The sequence below is a fragment of the Aythya fuligula genome, chromosome 8 (assembly GCF_009819795.1).
Source record: "Aythya fuligula isolate bAytFul2 chromosome 8, bAytFul2.pri, whole genome shotgun sequence".
NCBI lineage: Eukaryota > Metazoa > Chordata > Aves > Anseriformes > Anatidae > Aythya > Aythya fuligula.
Window position 1 is genome coordinate 29441471 of NC_045566.1, and position 19499 is coordinate 29460969.

Here is a 19499-nt window from a genome sequence, read left to right on the forward strand (position 1 = left end):
AATCAAGGTATTAGTAACAACCAAGAAGATCCTTTGCAACAAAACTCCTTCAAAGCACGCATCATTAGGTTCCTCTCCTGGATATCAGGAATGGACCATTTTGACCATCTTCACATAAGGCAATAAACGTGTGCAAGACTGCACTGTGTGTTTGTGTATGGAATGAAAACAATGTGTGGTGGCAGCGTTCTGTGCAGGTCTGCAATGTTTTAGATGGGGAATTTCACTTAAACTCGTTCTTTTCTCTAAAAACATGGCTTGTCCAGCAAAAGCATAAAATAAGCTTTACTGACCAGGAGAATTTTATGGTAACTAAAATATAGTTATTACTGTTTTTGCCAGAACTACTACAGTGCTGTTTTTCTATTAACAAACCCTACTGTGTGAAGAACTACAAACAATTTTTCACATTCCTGTTTTCAAAAATAGAAGAATCTTTAAGATGATGACTATTTATGATTATTTATAATTGTATCAATGAGAACAGAACGGAATTTTCAGATTAAAAATGTTAAATATAATGAAAACTGCAAATCAGAAAGAAACTTGGTAAGTATGGACTTTTTCAATTATTTAACATTATCCAGATATGGATAATTTCCCCCAGGAACCTGCACTCAAGGCTTAGCCTTTTAGCCTTTCATTTTTCTGTTAGTGGTGTGAGAGCATGGTTATGAAGCATGCCTTGTTTGCGGTGCTGACACCAAGCTGATGCTGTCAATTTAGAATGAATAATACAAAATCTGGTGTGCCTGTCTGTGAAACTGCTGCTTGTGAGCAGCCCCTCAGCATGCTCTAATTCTTTTGAGTGCTGTAGGTGAAATCATTTCCCTTGAAACTGGAGAAGCTGAGGTCTTTCGTTTGTGTGTTTTTTTTGTTTTGTTTTGTTTTGTTTTGTTTTTTTGCTTGTCTCTTGCATTTGTGGAAATCTTTGGCTTACAGTGATTAGTATCTCACAATGAACTCTGTCACAGTGCATCTGAGCAGACGATGGATGTTGGTTTGTTTGTTTGTTTGCTTTCCTGTGAACTGTCTCAGCAAAGCTTATTTGTAGTTTTGCATGAGAAGGTAACATATGAAAAAGCGTGAATACATAGTTCCATGAATCAATATCAGTGATTCTTGCCATTAGAAAGTCATTAATTTTGACCTAGTTATGTATTATCATGCTGAACCCATTAGAAATGAATCGACAAATCTTCACTAGAGTCCAAATCAATTGCTTCGTGACTGGGAGCTTAGCGTTTCTCTCTAAGAGTTTATTGTGGAAGGCAGATTTTCTTCTTTGTGATTCTGTTCTGTGCTTTGCATATGCTTCCATGGATGGTGACCTGCTCAGTTTGAAAGCAGAGATGGCAGGAGTGAGAACCACATTCACCTTTCTTAAGAAATAGTTACCAAGCCATGAGTTAATGGCACTCAAAAGACCATTTGGTTCCTGCATCACTGGCAAATGTATGCCATTTAGAGAAAGGAACACAACATGAAAGAATTAATTAGGATAAATAACGAGAAAAATATATTTTTCTTTAATTCCTCATTTTTAACTACCGTGGTTATCAAAAAAGTGAATAATTTTAGAATGTTGCTTGCTTAAGTTGACAGGATGATTTGGGAATCTAAATGAAAAATAAAGTAAATACAATGGAGAAAATGGCATAATGTCCTCATAGCAATTCCAGACTCATGGAGGTTGCCCAATGCATCCTCTTTCCTCTGCTGGAAGCAGAAGATAGCCAACAACTGAAATGCTTTGAAATGCTTATGTTTTATTTTCCAGTTAGGAAATCTAATTTTGCTTTTATTCTTCAGTGTCAAAATCTGTAAACACTGACTAATGTCTAATATTGTTTACTGAAAACACTTTCACAGAATGTCGCATGCTGATTGTTTTCTTTCCCGATACTTTTGAAAAATCTGCTGTCTATGGTTTAATCATTGTTATTCATTTAAAATATATTCACTCTGCTTTGGAGGAAAAAAAAAAAAAAAAAAAAGTACATGGTTAGTATTTGGTGTTCCTCACTTGTGAAAACTGTCACAAAATGCAGTGAGGATGTTTCTAGAGCGAAAATCCTTAGTACTCAAAGGAGGAAAAAAAAAAAAAAAAAAAAAAAGAGCTCCTCCTCCTGGCCACATTACTGTCATGGCACAGGGAGAGGAGCAAAGCTGCCAGCCTGCAGGGACAGGGGCAATAAAAGGCAGCTCTCCCGTGTCCCCGGTTGGGCTTGCATGTAGATTCTTTTCTGAAGTGTGAAAATCGAAGACACTCGTCCCTCTTCCCCCTGGCTCTCTGCAGACTGATAGACAGATATCCATTTCAAGGAAGAACTTGTGTGATGGCCACTGTTTCTCTCCAGCACTTCCTATGGTGTGGGAGTTTCTGAGGGACTTGGAACAACTTCCCTTAAGTAAGAAATTGGAAGTATAGCCCAATCTCTAATAGTTATCTAAATCCCCAGTTTCTTTTCAACTTACGGCTGCCTCCTCTCTTCTCCCGACTTTGGCCTGCTGCAGGCGGTGAAGGAAGGTGATGAGGGAGGTCTGCAGTGCTCCGTGTGGTTGCAATTCCTTCTGGGTGCCCTGGGGCTGAAGAAGAAACATGTGGCTTAAAATGTTGACACCCTTCATTCCTTTTACATATTGCATGCTTAAAAACCAACCACACAGAAAGACCGAACTGGTGGCAATCAAGGATGCTGTGTACCAGCAGGCAACATATGGTTCCTTTGGATCCTACATGTTCCTACACGTTTGAGTCTTCCAAATTTCTGCAGAGGCACTCGCTTAGGTTAGAGCAAGAAAAAGCAGCAAAGCTCTTTGGGATTCTAACAGCTTTACTGTGCAGAGTCACATGTAGCATCCTGAGACAGATATCTGAGTTCATAAGGATTGTCCTGTTGAAGGAAATAGACTAACATTGCAAGTGAAGAGGCCGCTAGTGATTCTGAAGAAACTTTGAATACAGGTCCTCAGCTGTTGAATGCTGTTTTGTTGTAGCACTTCACTACTTCCTTCCATGCTATGGAGCTCATGGGAAACAATTTGCATTTTTTTATTTAAAAAAAAAAAAAAAAAAAAAAAAAAGCAACATAGAAATTGTTTTAACACTGAAATAGAACATTATAATCTGCCAGAAACAGTCATTTTCATTTTGCTTTCAATTATATTTTACCAACAAAACTGCAGCTAATTCTATTATTCACATTATTTAGTTAAAAAATGCATGTAAAACTAAAATATTGTAGAACTGTCATACCTAATTGCTTTGTTCAGTGTAGTTACATATACAGTCTTCCAGCATGTAACAAAACTTGGCTGTAGGAGTGAGTGAGAGCACTGCAATAAAAAACAGTTTTCTTTAAATCACCCTGCAATACTCTGCAAGCATAAGGCTGTCCCTAAAGCAGGAGGTGCAACAGTTTTCACAATGGTGACTGATGTCTACCTGTGTGGTTTCTGCGTTTTTATTTGTTTCTTTTTTTCCTTTAACTCACAGAACCACATCACGGCCTTTGCAGAAGTCACATGATGTTGATGCTGATGTATATTCACTCCATTGGACTTCATCTCTTTTCACAGCCCACTCACGATAATTGCAGTGTATCAAAAATAAGAAATTTTTAGAAGTCCTCTTTCTGACTTGATTTTTACGTCATTAAAATGATACCGACATTTTGAAGAATTCTTAAATATTAGAACGTCACTTTACTTTCTAGAAAAAATATTAACTATTTACTTTTTGACGGAATGGGACAAACTGAGCACTAATTATATTTATCTGACAATACCCTCTATTTTGGCTTCTTGTTTTTTAATGATTCATGCACCTATTCCAACAGAACTTCATACTTTGTTTTGAATTTGATTTTTAAAATCTGCGTTTTTAATTCAGCATGAACTTGTTTCCATTTGAGGCGGTTTTAGTGTATAAAAACTAGAAAAATATTATGTTCTGTATGAAAATGCTGTTTGCACATTGTATTACGCTGTATTCCATGTAAGATATCATTCAAACAATATGTTATATGTAAGACTGGTGCTTCTGCTTTTGAAGAGAAAAAAAAAATATGCCAATTTTTACTGTAATAAGTATTGTATCATAATTAAAAGTTTATTTATTTGGATATTTTCCTGACATAATTGTAGTTGAATTGTTGTTTTGTAGTTCTTGAATGTCTTGAATGATATATATGTATCTAGGTTAAAAAGAAATGAAAATAATACAGAAATTTTGATCATTGATATATCCTTTATTACTAATGCTATCCCATGAAAGGTTAAGGGCTCCATTCTTAGCTCAGCATATCTGATAGGAAGCCCTGCTAATCATAGATCACTTAAACAAATTGCTCAAGGAAGCCGGCATCTTCTCCTCATATTTGTTGTACACACAGATATTATGCTGGAAGAATGGGGTGCTAAGACAGGAAGAGGGTCACAGACTTTGTGAGGAAAAGTGCAAAAGTGTTTCTGCTCTCCATTTTCACATTGGAGCATTCATGGGAAAGTGGAAATGGCTGCTTTAGTTTACTTCAGATGAATAGGCCGGGACAGGCAGAATTTATCTCTAGGAATCTATCCCTGTTTACTTTTCAGGGCCATATTCTTGCAAAAAATCCTCTGTCAGTTTTTATGGTACTGACAGATTATTTATTTTTTTTTCTTCAACATCAGGTGATGTTATCATATCACTGTTATCACTGTGAAAAATCAAATTGAGCCACCCCTTCAAAAGACAGCCTAGCTGACTATTCATAGTGAAGTTGTCCTATCAAAATTAAGAACCAAATGGATTTGGATCTTGGAGATGCTGAAGATACTCTCAACTTCTGCCAGAAAGTTTTCCTCTGGCAGCAGCAGTTCTGACGCTAACACTATAGATACATTGAGAACAGTAATGTTCAGTGTGATCCGCTGAAACAAGTATAGCATTCTAGGCCTTAAATTTTCCATAATTCAGTGCATTTCCTGTGCATTAATCATTGGTAGAAAATGTTTGAAACATACGACTGTAGAATTGGGTATATATTTTTCTATGTTGAATTTAAATGCTTTCCTGTATAGTAACACATAGTTCTTATTTTTATTTTAATCTCTGTTTTAACTAAAATGCAACTACTTAAATATTGCTTGGCAAGCAGGGCAAGGCCAAGTTGTCTTTGAGTGCAATAGAATATATCATAGAATATATCCCATGAAGTCATCATCCTAAGCTGAGAATTAGAGAACAAAGAAATAAATTAGTGGGGGAAAAGTCCTAGAATAGAGCCCTTAGCTACAATAACGTTACTTAGGTGATTGAAGATCCACCTTTATTAGACTACCAACTGTGTTTACAAAATTGTAGTAGGTCCAAAGTTTGTATCACCATGTTAGGCACACTTACCCTTATTCTAGGTTAGCTATTTAGGGTCCAAGGTACTAATGATTTTTGTGTGCAGGTTTAAATGAAATCCTCACTCATTTTTGCATGGTAGCAAACCTACATTTTTTTTTCTTCTTTTTTACTATCTGATTTATTAGATTACCAAGAGATTCTTTTATGTTAAAAGAGATGACTCTTTTCCAGTGTACTGTATATCATCAGCTTGTAACTGGTCTCTTTCTCTCTCAGGATCTTTCCCAGTCAAATATTTGGGTTAAATTTACCATTTTATCTCTGTGAACCAGCAGTGAGAAAACAGAGAGACACTCTGCTGTATAATGTATTTTTAAATAAAATAATTTTTCAATCATATATAGTGTATTTTTTGAGATATCTGCTGTAGATATATTTTGGTTGATAGCTTATGAACAATGAAATGATGATTTTAAAAGTCTACTGCATTTCATGATGTATTTTCATAATTAACCAGGAATTCCCACAGTTCCCTTCCCTTAGAGGTGGTTCTGGTGAAATTGAAAAGCAGGAGGGGAAGAGCTGTATTGCAGAAGTGTCCGCTGCCTGTTGGTGAAGTTCCAGACCATGCTTGGCTCAGGCCAAGCTCCAGATCCTGCTTTGATTCATTTGGAGAAGAGGCAAGTTTTTACCTCTCCCACAGCTGCAGTGGCTCCACTGCCCTGGAGCTAGGGCATTCAATCTGGACCTGAAAACTTTCAGTAGGAAGAGTTTGTCCAAACGAAAGTAAGTTGGCATTTTCTAACTAACATGGCTTTTTGGTAGTTGTTCTTTAAAAAAATCCCCATGAAGAGGCTGACAAACAAGCATCATCCCTTGTTCAGAGAAGATTCTAGCTCAGAGTGGTTCCCAGTAAAAATATGTTGTTTGAACTATTTCAATGGTTTTACATGCGTCTGTTTTTATGATTTGTGGTGGACCTTCTGTTTTTATGATCCTTGCGGACCTTTTCTGTGTGTGTGCTTCAGTGAAACAGCTCTGTTCTATTTATAAATAAGGTGCTTAAGAAGCATCTCTAATGCTATATGCTGCTGTGTTCCTAAAAGTGGAATTCATAAGGCATATGGGGACACCAGCTGGGCTTGTATCCATACCATTTTACATTCCCTTATACGTATTCTGTTGTTTGTTCGTAATCATGAACTGCATAAGACATACGGCGATAGCATCTGGGCTCACATCTCTTCAGTTTTTAAAAACGTTTGCTTTAACAATATGTATTAAGAGAGGATATCATTGCTATTTTTCAGCTGCAATTTTCTTTGCTATTTGCTGTTACCTTCTAATTTTGTTGCTGTTCAAGATCACAGTGAGTGTGACAGTCCATTTGCACATTATGTTAGCAGGGAGCTTTTATACTCTTCTGAAGTCTAATTTTGGTATTTCTGAGGTTTTCCATGCAGAAAGGAGAATGCAGTATATTTTAGGAAGAGACGACCTGAGTTTGTTTTGACCAAATCACCAAGTTACGTTCCTGCCCATCTGGATTGCCTTGGCCTTGGGGATGCTTTGCAGGAAGGAGGGCAGAGGGCTGAAGTAGGGTGAGCAGGCCTCCAAGGCTCTCAGGCCTTTTGGTGCCCAGCAGCACTTCCCTCTGAGCACAACCACGAGTGTTTTCACCAAGGTCTGCCTCTGACAGCTGACTTGACCCCCACATGCCAGACTTTCCAGCCATTACCCAGCACCTCTCATGCTTGGGGAGCTGGACAGTTCAGGTGAGATACCACTCTCTAACCCTGAGGCACTCTACAAGTGTGACTGCAGCTGGGGCCAGCGGCTGCCCAGTTTTCTTCTGGACAAGCAGAAAGACAAATGGGGACCTGTCATGACTTCATCTCTTCAGCCTCTATGTTTTCTCTTCTCTCTATGTTTTCTGTCTTTCAGGGACTTCCACAAAGTAAAGGAAAGGAAAGCTTCACAAATAAACTGTCCTGAATTGCCCCCTGTGTGGACAAGACCTAAGCCTTTTATTTTCCCAGAGGAGCTCTGCTGTTCTAATATCTTCCCCTAGTGACTACAGACAAATAGTTTTGCAGTAGTCAGCCTCTTGAAGTCATCTCATCAATAGAATAATCATCCCTAAATTATGCAGCTGCTGGTGGACTTGTGCATTGAATGTGATTAAGAATAGCACACTGGAATTGCCTGAGACTACTGAATCCATCCTCTGAAATGGGTCTTCAGAAATGACCCCAGCTAAGACTTTTAGCTGCCGAAACCCGATTCTTTGCAGCAGTGATCTCATCAGACAACATTCAGTTCTAAATAAAAATAAGAACCCAAACCCTTCTGACAAATCTCGCCCTAAATAACAGTGCTACACCTAAATATATATGTATACTCTCTGTATGTAGAGGGAACTTGTGGCCTTGCTGCCAATCTTTAATGTGGTTCTGAATGAGATTCTTTGGTTCCTAGATTGTTGTGAAGTAGGCAGATAACCTTAAAAAGAGAGTAAGAATACCTACAATTGTAAAGTAAGAACTCAGACCTACAGAATGAGAAAGGGACGGAGGAGCAGGGAAAATACTTTCTTACGCTCATTAGCAAATATGCTAATTTCAGGTAGATTTGCTGTGTTTTCCTAATTTAAAATCTCAATAGTGTAGTGGATGGCATTTCTGTGTTTTTGAAATGCTGCAGCAGAGAACTGCTGTTCTGTCTGCTCTTTCTGCTAAGAAATTATCTACTGTTTCATCCCCTTTTCCTACTGTTGCTTAAAGAAGCGGCTACTATTCCTTCCTTAGCAACCTCTATTTAAATGATAGCAACTGACAACTTAAAGATACTGTGTTTGACTATTCTAAAAATGAGTCTGATGCAATGAGAATGAAATGCTCATTTAGGAAAACAAAGCCAAAACCCTTTTGGCTCTCATTGAAGGCAGAGGGTTTGAAGCTAGTCCTAACAGGAAACACCAGGAATAAAACAAGTCCCTTGCCTTTTGACAGTACTTTGCAATGTTGTTAAGATGAGGTGTTAGATCTTTTTTGGGATTAATACCCTGTCTTTCTGAGCAATTAGAGAAAACATTATAAAGGTGCAGTCTTGGAGCATGCAGTATTCCAGAAGGAAACTGAGAATGTCCCTGCTTGTGTTATATTTATTCTACAGAGTCACACTCAAAGATGGTGAAGCACAGTGCAGAAGAGGGGGATAGAAAGACTAAAACTGTGTGTTGTCTATGGAGGGTGAGAGCTTTGCAGCATGAGTCTTTTTCAGAAATAAAGCAAATGAATGAGGACTTATATCAGCTGATTATGTGACAGAGTTCTGTCATCCTGGATCTCCTGTGGGAATGTTGTCTACTTACAATGTATACGTTTCAGTCAATTACCATTTTTTTTAGAAGAACAAATAATCACAGGATGTTTGATCTTCAGTTCTTTGTCAGATTAAGAGAAGTCGGTACTCCCATGCCATTGGACACTATGCTGCTGCTTTTTATTTGCTGCCTGATGACCTGCCTTCCAGCATACTTAAGGTAAAAGACTGTATTCTGCTTTTTGAATGAATGAATTTGAATTTTTCTTCATGAGTCTGTGCATCTGTGTGTAGGGGTTAAGAAAGTCTCTCTCATGGTTGTACTTTCTTTAAAAAATTTGGATTGAAACTTATTTCTGTCTGTATAATGCTATAAACCTGAAAATAAAAGCTGTTCATACTTGAGGGAAAGGGTTACCTACAGGCTCAAAGGAGGAACCAGCTCCTACAGGCCTTGAGCACTGCAGTGGGAGACACTTCAAAGTTTCAGTCACCTACAAGGCTCTTTGTGGCCTGCTTGATCTGAAGTGAGTGGTTTGATTCACGGACATACCACTTCACTGTGGTGATGGTTTCATTTGAAAGGAAGATCACCAAGGAACATAACATATCTACACAAAAGAAAACAGTACTAAAACTTGACTCTTCATCCTCACAGGCCTTCTGTGTATCTGCTTCTTTTATTATATGGCTCTGTGCTCTGTCTTCGCTTTTTCACTCTGCTTCTGGCATCTGTCTTTCTCATTAATGTTACATAGTGCCATGTCACATCATATAATAACCAGTGAGTGCAGACCCTACAGACAGTGGTCTGGCAGACATGTTACGGGCACAAATATGGCCTGAATTTGTGACAACAACCCTAACTAACGGGAAGGGAAAGTTGTGCAGGGCTGTGTTGTATTATACTTTCTGTAATCTAGCAGAAAATAAATTGGTCAAGAAAGTCCTCAAAAAAGGACTGCTCTGTGTATTCTGTTTTGTGTAGTTCGTGGTGGGAGTCAGGAGCCTTATTCTGGATTTAAATAGGAGAATAGGAGACTTAAGAGGCAGAATGGGTATTTTTTTTTTTTTCAAATTAGATCGTATATTTCTCCATTCTTGCAAATGCATAGGGAGTTTAAGAGCGCTATGTCAGATACGATGGATGGCCCTTTCCAAAGAAAACTTCTCATGTGGAGCTGCTCAAAGAAAATCACCAGATTACACAAGACAACAGGCAAATCCCAAGGATCATTCCTCCCTTTCAGCCTCCTTGTATCCTCCTGATTGAGAGGTCTCCTTTCTGAAACCCACACTCAGCTGCTCAGGCTTTGAATTATACCTCAAATGTAGGCCACCAGATATGAATCCAGTTCCTCCTCTTCTCTGCATCTCTCCTCTCATCCCCACACCAGTCTGCACTCATGGACCATTAGCAAGACTTCAAACACAGCTTTTGCATTAGCTGTGAGGAGGACCCAGGAGAGCTGCAGCTTGCCATGTCACTGCTGTTCTGCAGCTGGAGCTGAGATACACAGCCATTCTCTCTGCTGCGGGGGTAAATGGAAACCAAACATTTTCAGCAAGACAGCATATGATAGGAGACCAGGCTGTGTTCTTTGTCGCTGATGATTATTTGCACATTTGTATTATTATGTTGGTGTTGTTCTTTCTGATAGACTTAGTTGTGACAGGAGACTGCAAGCTTGTGCAGATCAATGGTTAGCCCTGGAACAGAGAAACGCTCTTTCACCTGCCAGATGGAGACTGGATTTATCATGTGAATTTATCAGCTGTGTCTCCCAGAAGCTTTAAGATGTCCTGGCATAGCCTGCTTCCAGGACAGTATGTTATCAGAATAGGCTTTCAGTCTGTCGTTTCTTATTTCTTTAGTATGAGATAGATGTGATTTCCATTCATTCTTTATAACAGATGCCATCTTTTATATATATATATATATATATATATACATATATATATATACACACACACATATATATATATGCCTGTATCTTATTCTTTATTACTTTTTGAACTTACTCACTCTCCCATATTGTTCTTTTATTAATTTTATTACCAGACGGCATAAAGAACTTTGCAGCATACGTTAATTTAGCTTTACAAAAATTCTATTTCCCTTCAGTGCCGTTCCTCTCTGTTGAGTTTTACACTTCAGCAGCGTTTAAATGCATCACATTCTCATTGTTTGTTGTCGATTTGCAGTTCAGCATTTGTCTTAGAATGTACCATGGACAAATTAATGACTTTTTTTGTCCACTTTTTACATGTAGCCTATCATCTCCCTGTTGTAGCAGTGGAACTGGGAAGTTCTGCTGGTTTGTTTGTAATTGGAGGTGAGTGTTGGTTTCAGCATGGTACCTATGGTCAAGAAGAAATGTGAGACTTACCAAAACCAAGGAGAAATTTCCCTCTCCAGGCAGCAGTGTTCTCATGGCTCTCCTTGTGTTTTATCAGTGTCTGTGTGGCTCTCCTGGTGCAGTCACGCACGAGACAGAGAAAGCTCAGTCATAGGCAGGAGTGGTTCTTTTGGAGCCCTGTGCTCTTGTTCAGTACTGTGGTCACAGTGATAGCAATATTGTGCTGTTTTGTCCAAATGCTTTGGACAAAAATGCTTTGGTTCTTTATCGGCAGGGGCAAAGTGAATTAAGTAATGCCAGAAACACACAGCCTGATGCTTTTTCACTTTCTGTTGTCTACCTCTTCATGCAAGCATACAATGTGCTGGTTTGTCAGTTCAAGTATTGCCTTATCTGTTCTCACATCTGTCCTTAAGATACAGATGTCCATGTTTTTACCAAGGAGGCAACACAAAATTGACTCTCGTCCCTTGCTTACTCCCATCCTGTGGTGATTCCCCTACTACTGTTAGTCCCAGAGACTTTGGTTTTGTTTTAACAAAGACCGATATGCAACAGCAAGAGTACTGGTTATGAATGAATTTGCCTTCTTACTACATATTTGGCTACAAGTGTGATGTGTGGTTTATGTCTTTTAGACTGTAGATACTTTGCTATCTGTATCTGGGCCTGCAAGCCACCTCATCAAGTGGAGCTTTTATCCCTAGTGGGACCTGTAACTATTAACAAAAATATTCTATAGACGTGTTTATCTGTCTAGGTGACTTCCAGGATCCCACTGCTGTGCACAGGATCTGCAGGTATGGAGTGGCAGTCATGGTACAGATGTGCTCCAACCAGCCTGTGAACATGAAAGAACAGGCCAGGATATGCGAGACTTAATGCTACAAAATGTTGCTGCTGTGAAAAAGAGTCTTGTGAAAACAGTAAAAGGACAGAGAAAGAAGTTTAGCTGAAGATATTAAGAGCTATTCAGTTATTAAGATTCTGAAAGGGAGAATTTGGGTACTGAAATTAAGCAAAAGAGATGAAAAATTTCAGGACATCTTCACAAAATAAATAAATAAAATAAAAGCTTTCCAAATATTTTCTTGAAGAAACCATATAAACACAAGAAAATGAAAATATCTGCCAGTTTTCTGAGACTAAGCATTTTGCTGTGCTATCCTATGCAGAAAATTAATCTGTGATCAGTGTGGAAGAGTATAAATTGACTATATTTACAGGCTCTATTTCTGTTACAAATATAGGTTTGTTTTCTGACCTGCTGTTCCATGAATAGAGCTCATCATGCTCAGTATGTGCAATCAAGTGGAGTTTTGATGGATAAGGATGTGAAGCTATGACTTCTGATACCGGCTAGATAAAAAGTAGTTTAGGAGCTAGAGGTGATGGGTAGGGAATCCTTCATTCACTATCACACAGTCACGCTCCAACAAAGAGAGATTACAACCCAAGCAATGAATTTGCTTGGCAGTAGAAACTGCCATTGTTAGTAAGGGCATTACAATTTTTAATTACTGCAGTTGTGAAGCTTCAAGATAAATGAACAGACAATTAAGATGCAGTTTGACTCTAAGTATCACAGTCCTGATGTTTCTCACTACCCACCTATTTCTGGAGAAGTCTAGGAAATGGATTTGCCAGACAGAGGCTGAGGAGACATGAGGAAGGTTATTCTACAGTTGCACGAGTGCTCTCTCAGCATTTTGTCTCTACAAGGTAGAGCCCCATTTATCAGGCAAGGTGCTCTGCCTTACAAGACTGTAAGTATGAGACATTGCTATAGAAGGTTTCACACTGGGGATCAGCACAATTGGTTATTGTGGTATCTAAGTGGCAAGTGATTTGGGCTTGCTGGATTGTTAACCAATACTGTCGCCTAAGTAATTAGAACATTTTGCAGTTTGACTACTTTTCAGCCAGAACAACCGATTTGACTGTTATGCATTCAGTTTGATAGACGAGGGCCTGGTCCCTTGGCTAGTCTTTCCTGATTCCAGTGAAATACTGTTCATCGCCCTGGGGAATCCACTCCTAGGAAACTTGCTCTTTTCAGTAGTGAAGAAACAGCTCTCAGAAATGAGCATTGCTCATCTCCATTTCTGTGTTCTCCTGGTCTTTGTTTCTCAGCTACTATCAAAGAAGCATGACATTTCAAACAAAAGCAAAAATAAGAGTTGAGCCTAAGCTTCTCTTCCCCTATTCTTTAAATTTTTGTAAAGGTCACCTTTACATTGTAAAGGTCACCTTTGTGTATTGTAAAGGTCACCTTTGGTGCAGCTGTAAGTTTTTAGCAATGTCTTTTCCTTTTCTAAATGCAATTTAGTCTAAATTTCAGGCCAAGATCTTAGCCGTTTTGATAAGAAGACCTGTAGTACATCTTGTATTTTGGCTAAACTCCAATTATATTTTGCCTGGCTTAATTTACTCAGTGCTGCCAACAGAATGACATAGTTTTCACTGCCTGTTCTTCTCTTTGGTACTGTGTTGCTGTGCGCCATTAAAACAGCCAATCCAAGGCAGCCACAGAGCAAAAATAGTAATGGCTAAAGAGCTACCAGGCACTCAGTGTCCAGTGATGCTATGCTGGATGGTAACTGGGGCTCACTGGATAAGGGGATGTTGTTACCACAGTCCTTAGACAACTTCCACAAGAATGATAGATGCATAAACTGTGTCCAGACTGTTTTCTGAGCATGAAATTTGCCTGAGGTTTACCCTGTTTGGAAACACTTTCATGAACCATGAAGGAGAACCGTGAGGAGAAATATTAACCGTAAAACTCCTTCTTTAGACAAAGAGAGCCATAAATTCATTTAAAAAGGCAGCTAGTAGTTTCCTGTATTTCATATTTACATATTCTGCCACCTAGTTAGCAGCACCTTTCCAGGTTTGGTTGAAGTGTATAGCAGAGATTGGTGGTAAAGATTTCTCGCACCTTGGTATCAGTCTTACTTTAGAAAATAGAATTAACTGAAAGATAGTAAAATGAAGGCATGAAATGAAACACGTTATTTTAAAGTGTCAAGGCACAAGGGGAAGGGGAGAGTACAGAGTTGGGAATACAGAATAGTGTGTTTTATGTGGGACATTTGGTCTGGAAAACACTGAATATGAGAATTAGTAGCCCGTGCCTTAAAAGTCATTCTGCATAGAAAGATGACATTCTGGAGTAATGTTCTAATTCCTATTTTGTATGGAGTTGTGCTTTATTACTTTGTAAACTCAGAGAAGTTCTCTAAATGCTTCTTGGAACTTGTTACTTTTAAAAGTGTATGGTTTTATTTAATAGGTATTAAAAAGGTATTATACTGATGGATCTCTTTTTGCTTACTATGGTCTTGTATTTTGCCTAAACAAATGTTAGTAGAATTATCTTCACAGAGCTAGCACAGCTGTCTTGGTCTTTTCCAAACAATTGGTAGCAATTTTACCTTCTTTCTGTGTCCTTAGGCCAAAGTTTTTAAATGCATTTTAACTTTTAAAAGCTAGTATTTTTTCAAAGGTATTAACTGCCCATGTCTAAACAAATGAGACTATATCTGGATGAAGCAGTCTAACATTAGTCTGAACTCTTTGTATTGGTAGTTATGAACTGATGGGGGCATGACCTTACCAGCAGCAACTTGAAGGACAGATTTCCCTTACTTTTTTGGCTCTACACAGAGAAATATGATTTTATACGATTCTGTGCTATGGGAGTACATTATTGTGGGAGAGACACAGCAAAGGGCTTCCACACATTCTGAGGAGCTCAACTAGAGGTTTTGGATTCATCCCAAACTCTTGATGAGCTCATTGGACACAGACAGCATAGGCTGAAAGCAATGAGAGTTTCGTCACTGACTTAGCGGGGGCAGAGGCATCCTAAACAGTCCGTGCAGAACAGATTATTTTGGAAAGGCTCCCAGGAATGAGGAGTATAAAAGCAGAGATTATGCCTCATTCCAGCATGGTGGTGGAAAACTGGGCACCTCTGCAGGAGGCAATTTGTTTGGGCTGAGAAAAGGTGCTTATATACCATAGCTGGGGGATTTGCTGAAGAGTCTCTAGAAATGTCAAAACTCATTAGCTTGCAGTGGGAGTTAGACAGATTAACTTTGGGATGCCTTTGAAAAGCACAGTCTGTACTATTCTTTTGTGAATTTTAAGTGGCAGATTTATGGATTCTGAAGAGTCCCTTCTTGAAATGGTCTCTTCATGATTTTTTAAAATCCATTAAGTCCCATATTGAAATATTGCCTCTGAAGAAAAGGTATCTTAATTTTGCTTCTACTGTGTATTGGGAGATTTCTCTATATTACAGGGCAGCAGGAAAAAGCTAGGCAAAGTTCAAGCCAGGAAACCTAGTTCTGCAGTGTACAACCATGCACTTAGCACATGTTACTTAGTAATATTTCTGCTCCTTATTGTATTTGAGTAAACTTAGAAAAGAGAGAGCACAGGAATTAATTTGCTAATACCTTTGATGTTGCCTAGACACTTCCAGTTTGGATAGACCAACGTATTTAGAAAGGAGAAGAGGAGAGAGAAGAAAAAGTTGACAGAGCTGAATGCTTGTTTGGCATGTAGGCTGAGGGATGGAGATATAAATAAATACATGTATGCACACATACATATATATATCTGTATATTTAATGTGGGTTATCTATGGAAACCTGTGCAAGTCAGTGGGAAGTGAAAGTCTGTGACTCATCCCACCGCTAGTGAGCAGGCATCTAAGAGGAGTTACTGGAGGATGGATGGCCCTTTGGAGAACAGAGCGTCCTTCGTGTTTTAATTGCTCACAAAGACATTGCAGCATGGGTGATTATTCATTTTTCCCAGTGCCACTAGTTTTTCTTAGTGGTGAAATAAAGCAAAGGCTCCTATATACAGGGATGCTGATTTTTCAGAGCCAGAATAGTCACTGTCATGATGCTGCTGAAAAAAATATTTAACCTGCTCTAAAGTTCAAACTGGATTTTGACTGTCCTATCAGTTTCCCATACTTCCTGAATAGTTGTCTCATACTATCATGATTCAGTCATGAAAAATAAGTTCTTCTCGTGAAAAATAAGTTCTTCTATTTTAAAAATACATACATAAATGTAATTTGGCTAAATGAGGTACCTATATTAGTTCTTGAAAGCCATGTTTCAGCGCTAGGGAGATTTGTCAAGTTACACACCATGGAAAGAAACAATTTAAAATGAAAATGCTATCAGGCATTAACTGTGAAAGCACCAATGGTTCTGCAGTAATAACTTTATCTTTGTGCCTGCAAGCAGTCTTCTAATGGAAAAAAAATATTAAATTGTGTTTTTGACATATTATGGCATTTCCACCATTATTCCATTACAGAACAATACTCCTGTGTTAGAGAAAAATCTGTGTGCTTATGTGTAAGCATGAGAATGTTTCTCTGATGTTCAAGAGTTCATTTTAAAATGCAGTTTTACTTTACCTTAGTAAAGTAAAGGCCCTTGCCACTAGTTATTTATGGAACCTAGCAGGCTATTGTTAAAAATAATTTTAAATGTATTTGTGATTATTTATGTTTCTTCATCCAAACAATTAAGCGTTTTATTTAATTTATAGAAGCCTACAGTGATTAAACTATAAAGAACCAAATCATGCAAAAGCAGAGCATCTTCTATAATGCAATTAATATAATCAAATTCCTTCTGAGACCAAGGGTAGATCCTGTATCTATATCTCATATTTGTAACAAATCAACCCCTGTAAACTTTGTTAAAGTACTGTGACTATAGACTATATAATTATTCTGGTTATCCTTTTCTTGTTTCTATGCAACCTACCCGCTGTGCTGTAATTTAATATCAATAATGTACAATATTTTTTTTATTTGGTAATGTATACACATTTAAAATAATGCATGAACAGCGCTCCGGTGCTCATAGATGATTCAGTGCAGTGCTCAGAAGTGTACTATTCAGTTCTAATATCATCTGCAGCTGTTATAATGGTGCATTGTGCATTTGCAGGCTGAGATCACTTGGAAATAAAAACAAGATTCAAAATACTTCTGAGCAGTAAATAAGCAAAGAATTATGTTCTACATGCTTGTTACTGCAGATGCTTTTTGGTTTACAGGTTGTTTCAGAACACCTTGGGGCTTACCTAGTAGTTTACAGCAAACAATGCCCAGTTAAAGTATATAGTTTTCCTCCATACCCCATCTTCCTGAAACAGTCTGGTAGGTGAGGAGCCAAACAGAGCACGAGCAGGCTTTGTTTTTATTGACTCTGTGTCAATAAATTCTCTCCGGAACTATATTTGCTGCCAACTGAATATTTTTTTTCCCTGCAGGATAGAAAACAAAAATCATTTTTTAAGGGGGCAGGGAGTAGAAGGAACCTTACGAGTTGAATAGAAAGAACCAATGAGATGGGGAAATTACCCTTACTCAATCATCTATCTTGTGCCATTTTTACAGCTATTTCCAACAAATTACTGAGTGTTTATTTTAATGGTTATTGCTGACATTAGTGAGCGCAGTGTACATTTGTAACCACTTACAGCTACCCCTGCCCATGGCTGTCACAACAGGCTTCCTCTATTCCACAAAGTCATTCTGGGCTTCTGATCACTGATTTTTCCACCGTGGTGATTTCCCTCTGCTTCCCCTTCTGTGATGTGTGTTTGGCAGCTGCTGCATGTCATGACTCGAGCTGTGGCCCTCTCACCACCCACTTTGTCCCATGGCCACCACGATGGGGATGTAGGAGCTTGGCCTGTGTGAATATGGAAAGCACGGGACTGTGCTGAAGCAGGTTTCCAGCTGCTGGACAACCCCGGTGTTAAAGCCAGCTGTCCAGCAGTGCTGTGCTCCCTTCACAGCTGTACTGTGACTGTGGTGGTACCTGTCTTCAGGTGTGTGCACCTTGCTCTGCAAATGAGGATATGGAGAAAAAATTATCCTCGTTAGGGTGTTGCATTTTGCTTAAATGGAAGAGAAACAAAATACTTTGTCTAGAAAATTGACTATGTCTTTATCAAAGAAAAAGAAAATTATTGAGAGAAACAAATATTACGTTATGAGTCCCCATACTCATTTGGGGACAGAATCTCCACAGAAATTCTGCCTCTTAATGCAATAGATGAACACTTCAAGTTGAGAAAATGAAATAAGACTATCATCAATTTGTGCTCTTCAGAACAGAGTAATGTCACAGAAATGACTACATGAATTGCATAACTCACACAATGAGATCAGCCTTTTTTATTCATCTGTGCAAATCTGTGCAAAAATGAATGTATCCATTATTCAGGTAAGAATTTTGCAAACCAGACATTTCCTTCCAAAGGAATTCTGAATCCACTTTGGAGTGACAACAAATAAAAGAGGCTATGGTGAAAGTCTGTGAGTGAGAAAAGGAGAAGCCACAGCTCCTCCGGAGGTGTTATCGTATGTACAAAGGATTTTTTCTATGAGACAAGCTTAAAATTGATGACTTTTTAAATTAACTCCAGGCGTCTATTACCACAGGGTTTTGTTGAAGCTAAGAGTATGATTCAGGAAAACAAATTAGAAGATGGAAATGTTCATGATTATTGTAGATAGGATTTCAAGCTATTTACAATGTAATTAAGCTATTAGACTGAGGAGCTAACCGTAGCCCTGAAGAGAGGATTTATCCTATAGGATTATTATTTCATATTTGCTCTTACCCAGCCTCTTATGAAAATCCAGCACTGATATCCATCAAAGAGAACACACTGGACTACATAGATTGGGTTTAGTCTACATTTCCAAATCCTGCATCAGGATTTAGCTAAAAAATGACTTAATAGCAATGTTTAGTATTTACAGTTTGAACTGTTCAGATTGGAAGTGAACAAATCAGTAACATGGCATTAATTTTGGCTTTCTGCCTGACCAAATACTCAAACACTTCATACAGATAGACTCTTGGTTTGGGTTGTAGAATTGGTTTTGGTTAGTGATAAATATCCAAGGTGAACTCTTGTTGTAACAGAGCAATATTGCAGCAAGTTTGGCAAACGTTATTTGTATAGCTAGCAAATAATGTACTGAATGTAAAAAGGTAAAGAAAATAACACAGATCATAGCCGGGCATCATGTGAGGAGCGGACGTTGGAGTCATCGTGGATGACTCCATGTCCCCCTTGACTTTCATGGCTGTTACAGTAGGCAACAGCCACAGTTGCTCTGCATTTAGCAGCAAGGCATACAAATGCCCCTCTTGGATTCTGTTTAAGAAATAATGTTTGTATTCATTTAATAAGTTATAGTAGGAAAATATTAATTTAAACATGACAGGACAGGAAGGAAGCTATAAAGAAGTGAGATGCAGGCAATATCTGATCTTTCTATAGTATCACATTCAACATTGGTTTGGTCTATTAGTCCTCTGCATATGTTGCAAAACCCCTCTTTTATCTCTGTTCGCTGGGATAAGCAGTGGGGGAGTGGACTGCAGGCTTGACATCAGCTTCTTTGAATT

The 19499-nt window shown here is 38.4% G+C and overlaps 1 protein-coding gene across 5 annotated transcripts in view; it reads left to right on the forward strand.

Annotated features, from left to right (window-relative positions):
• The window catches only part of PLPPR5 (phospholipid phosphatase related 5), an 84752-nt gene that overhangs the window by 37628 nt on the left and 27625 nt on the right, over positions 1–19499 (forward strand). For 2 of the 5 annotated variants that reach the window (XR_004253522.1, XM_032191890.1), the window contains exon 6: positions 8785–8885. The exons of 1 other annotated variant lie outside the window; for it this stretch is intronic. Coding sequence is in view for 2 of the 4 variants with exons in the window: in XM_032191890.1 (XP_032047781.1) it covers positions 8785–8885 (101 nt within the window). In the remaining 2 variants the exon portion in view is untranslated. Of the gene's footprint in view, positions 1–342; positions 550–3499; positions 4139–8784; positions 8886–19499 lie in introns of those variants that run through there. 2 more of the 5 variants (XR_004253523.1, XM_032191891.1) reach the window with 2 other exon arrangements.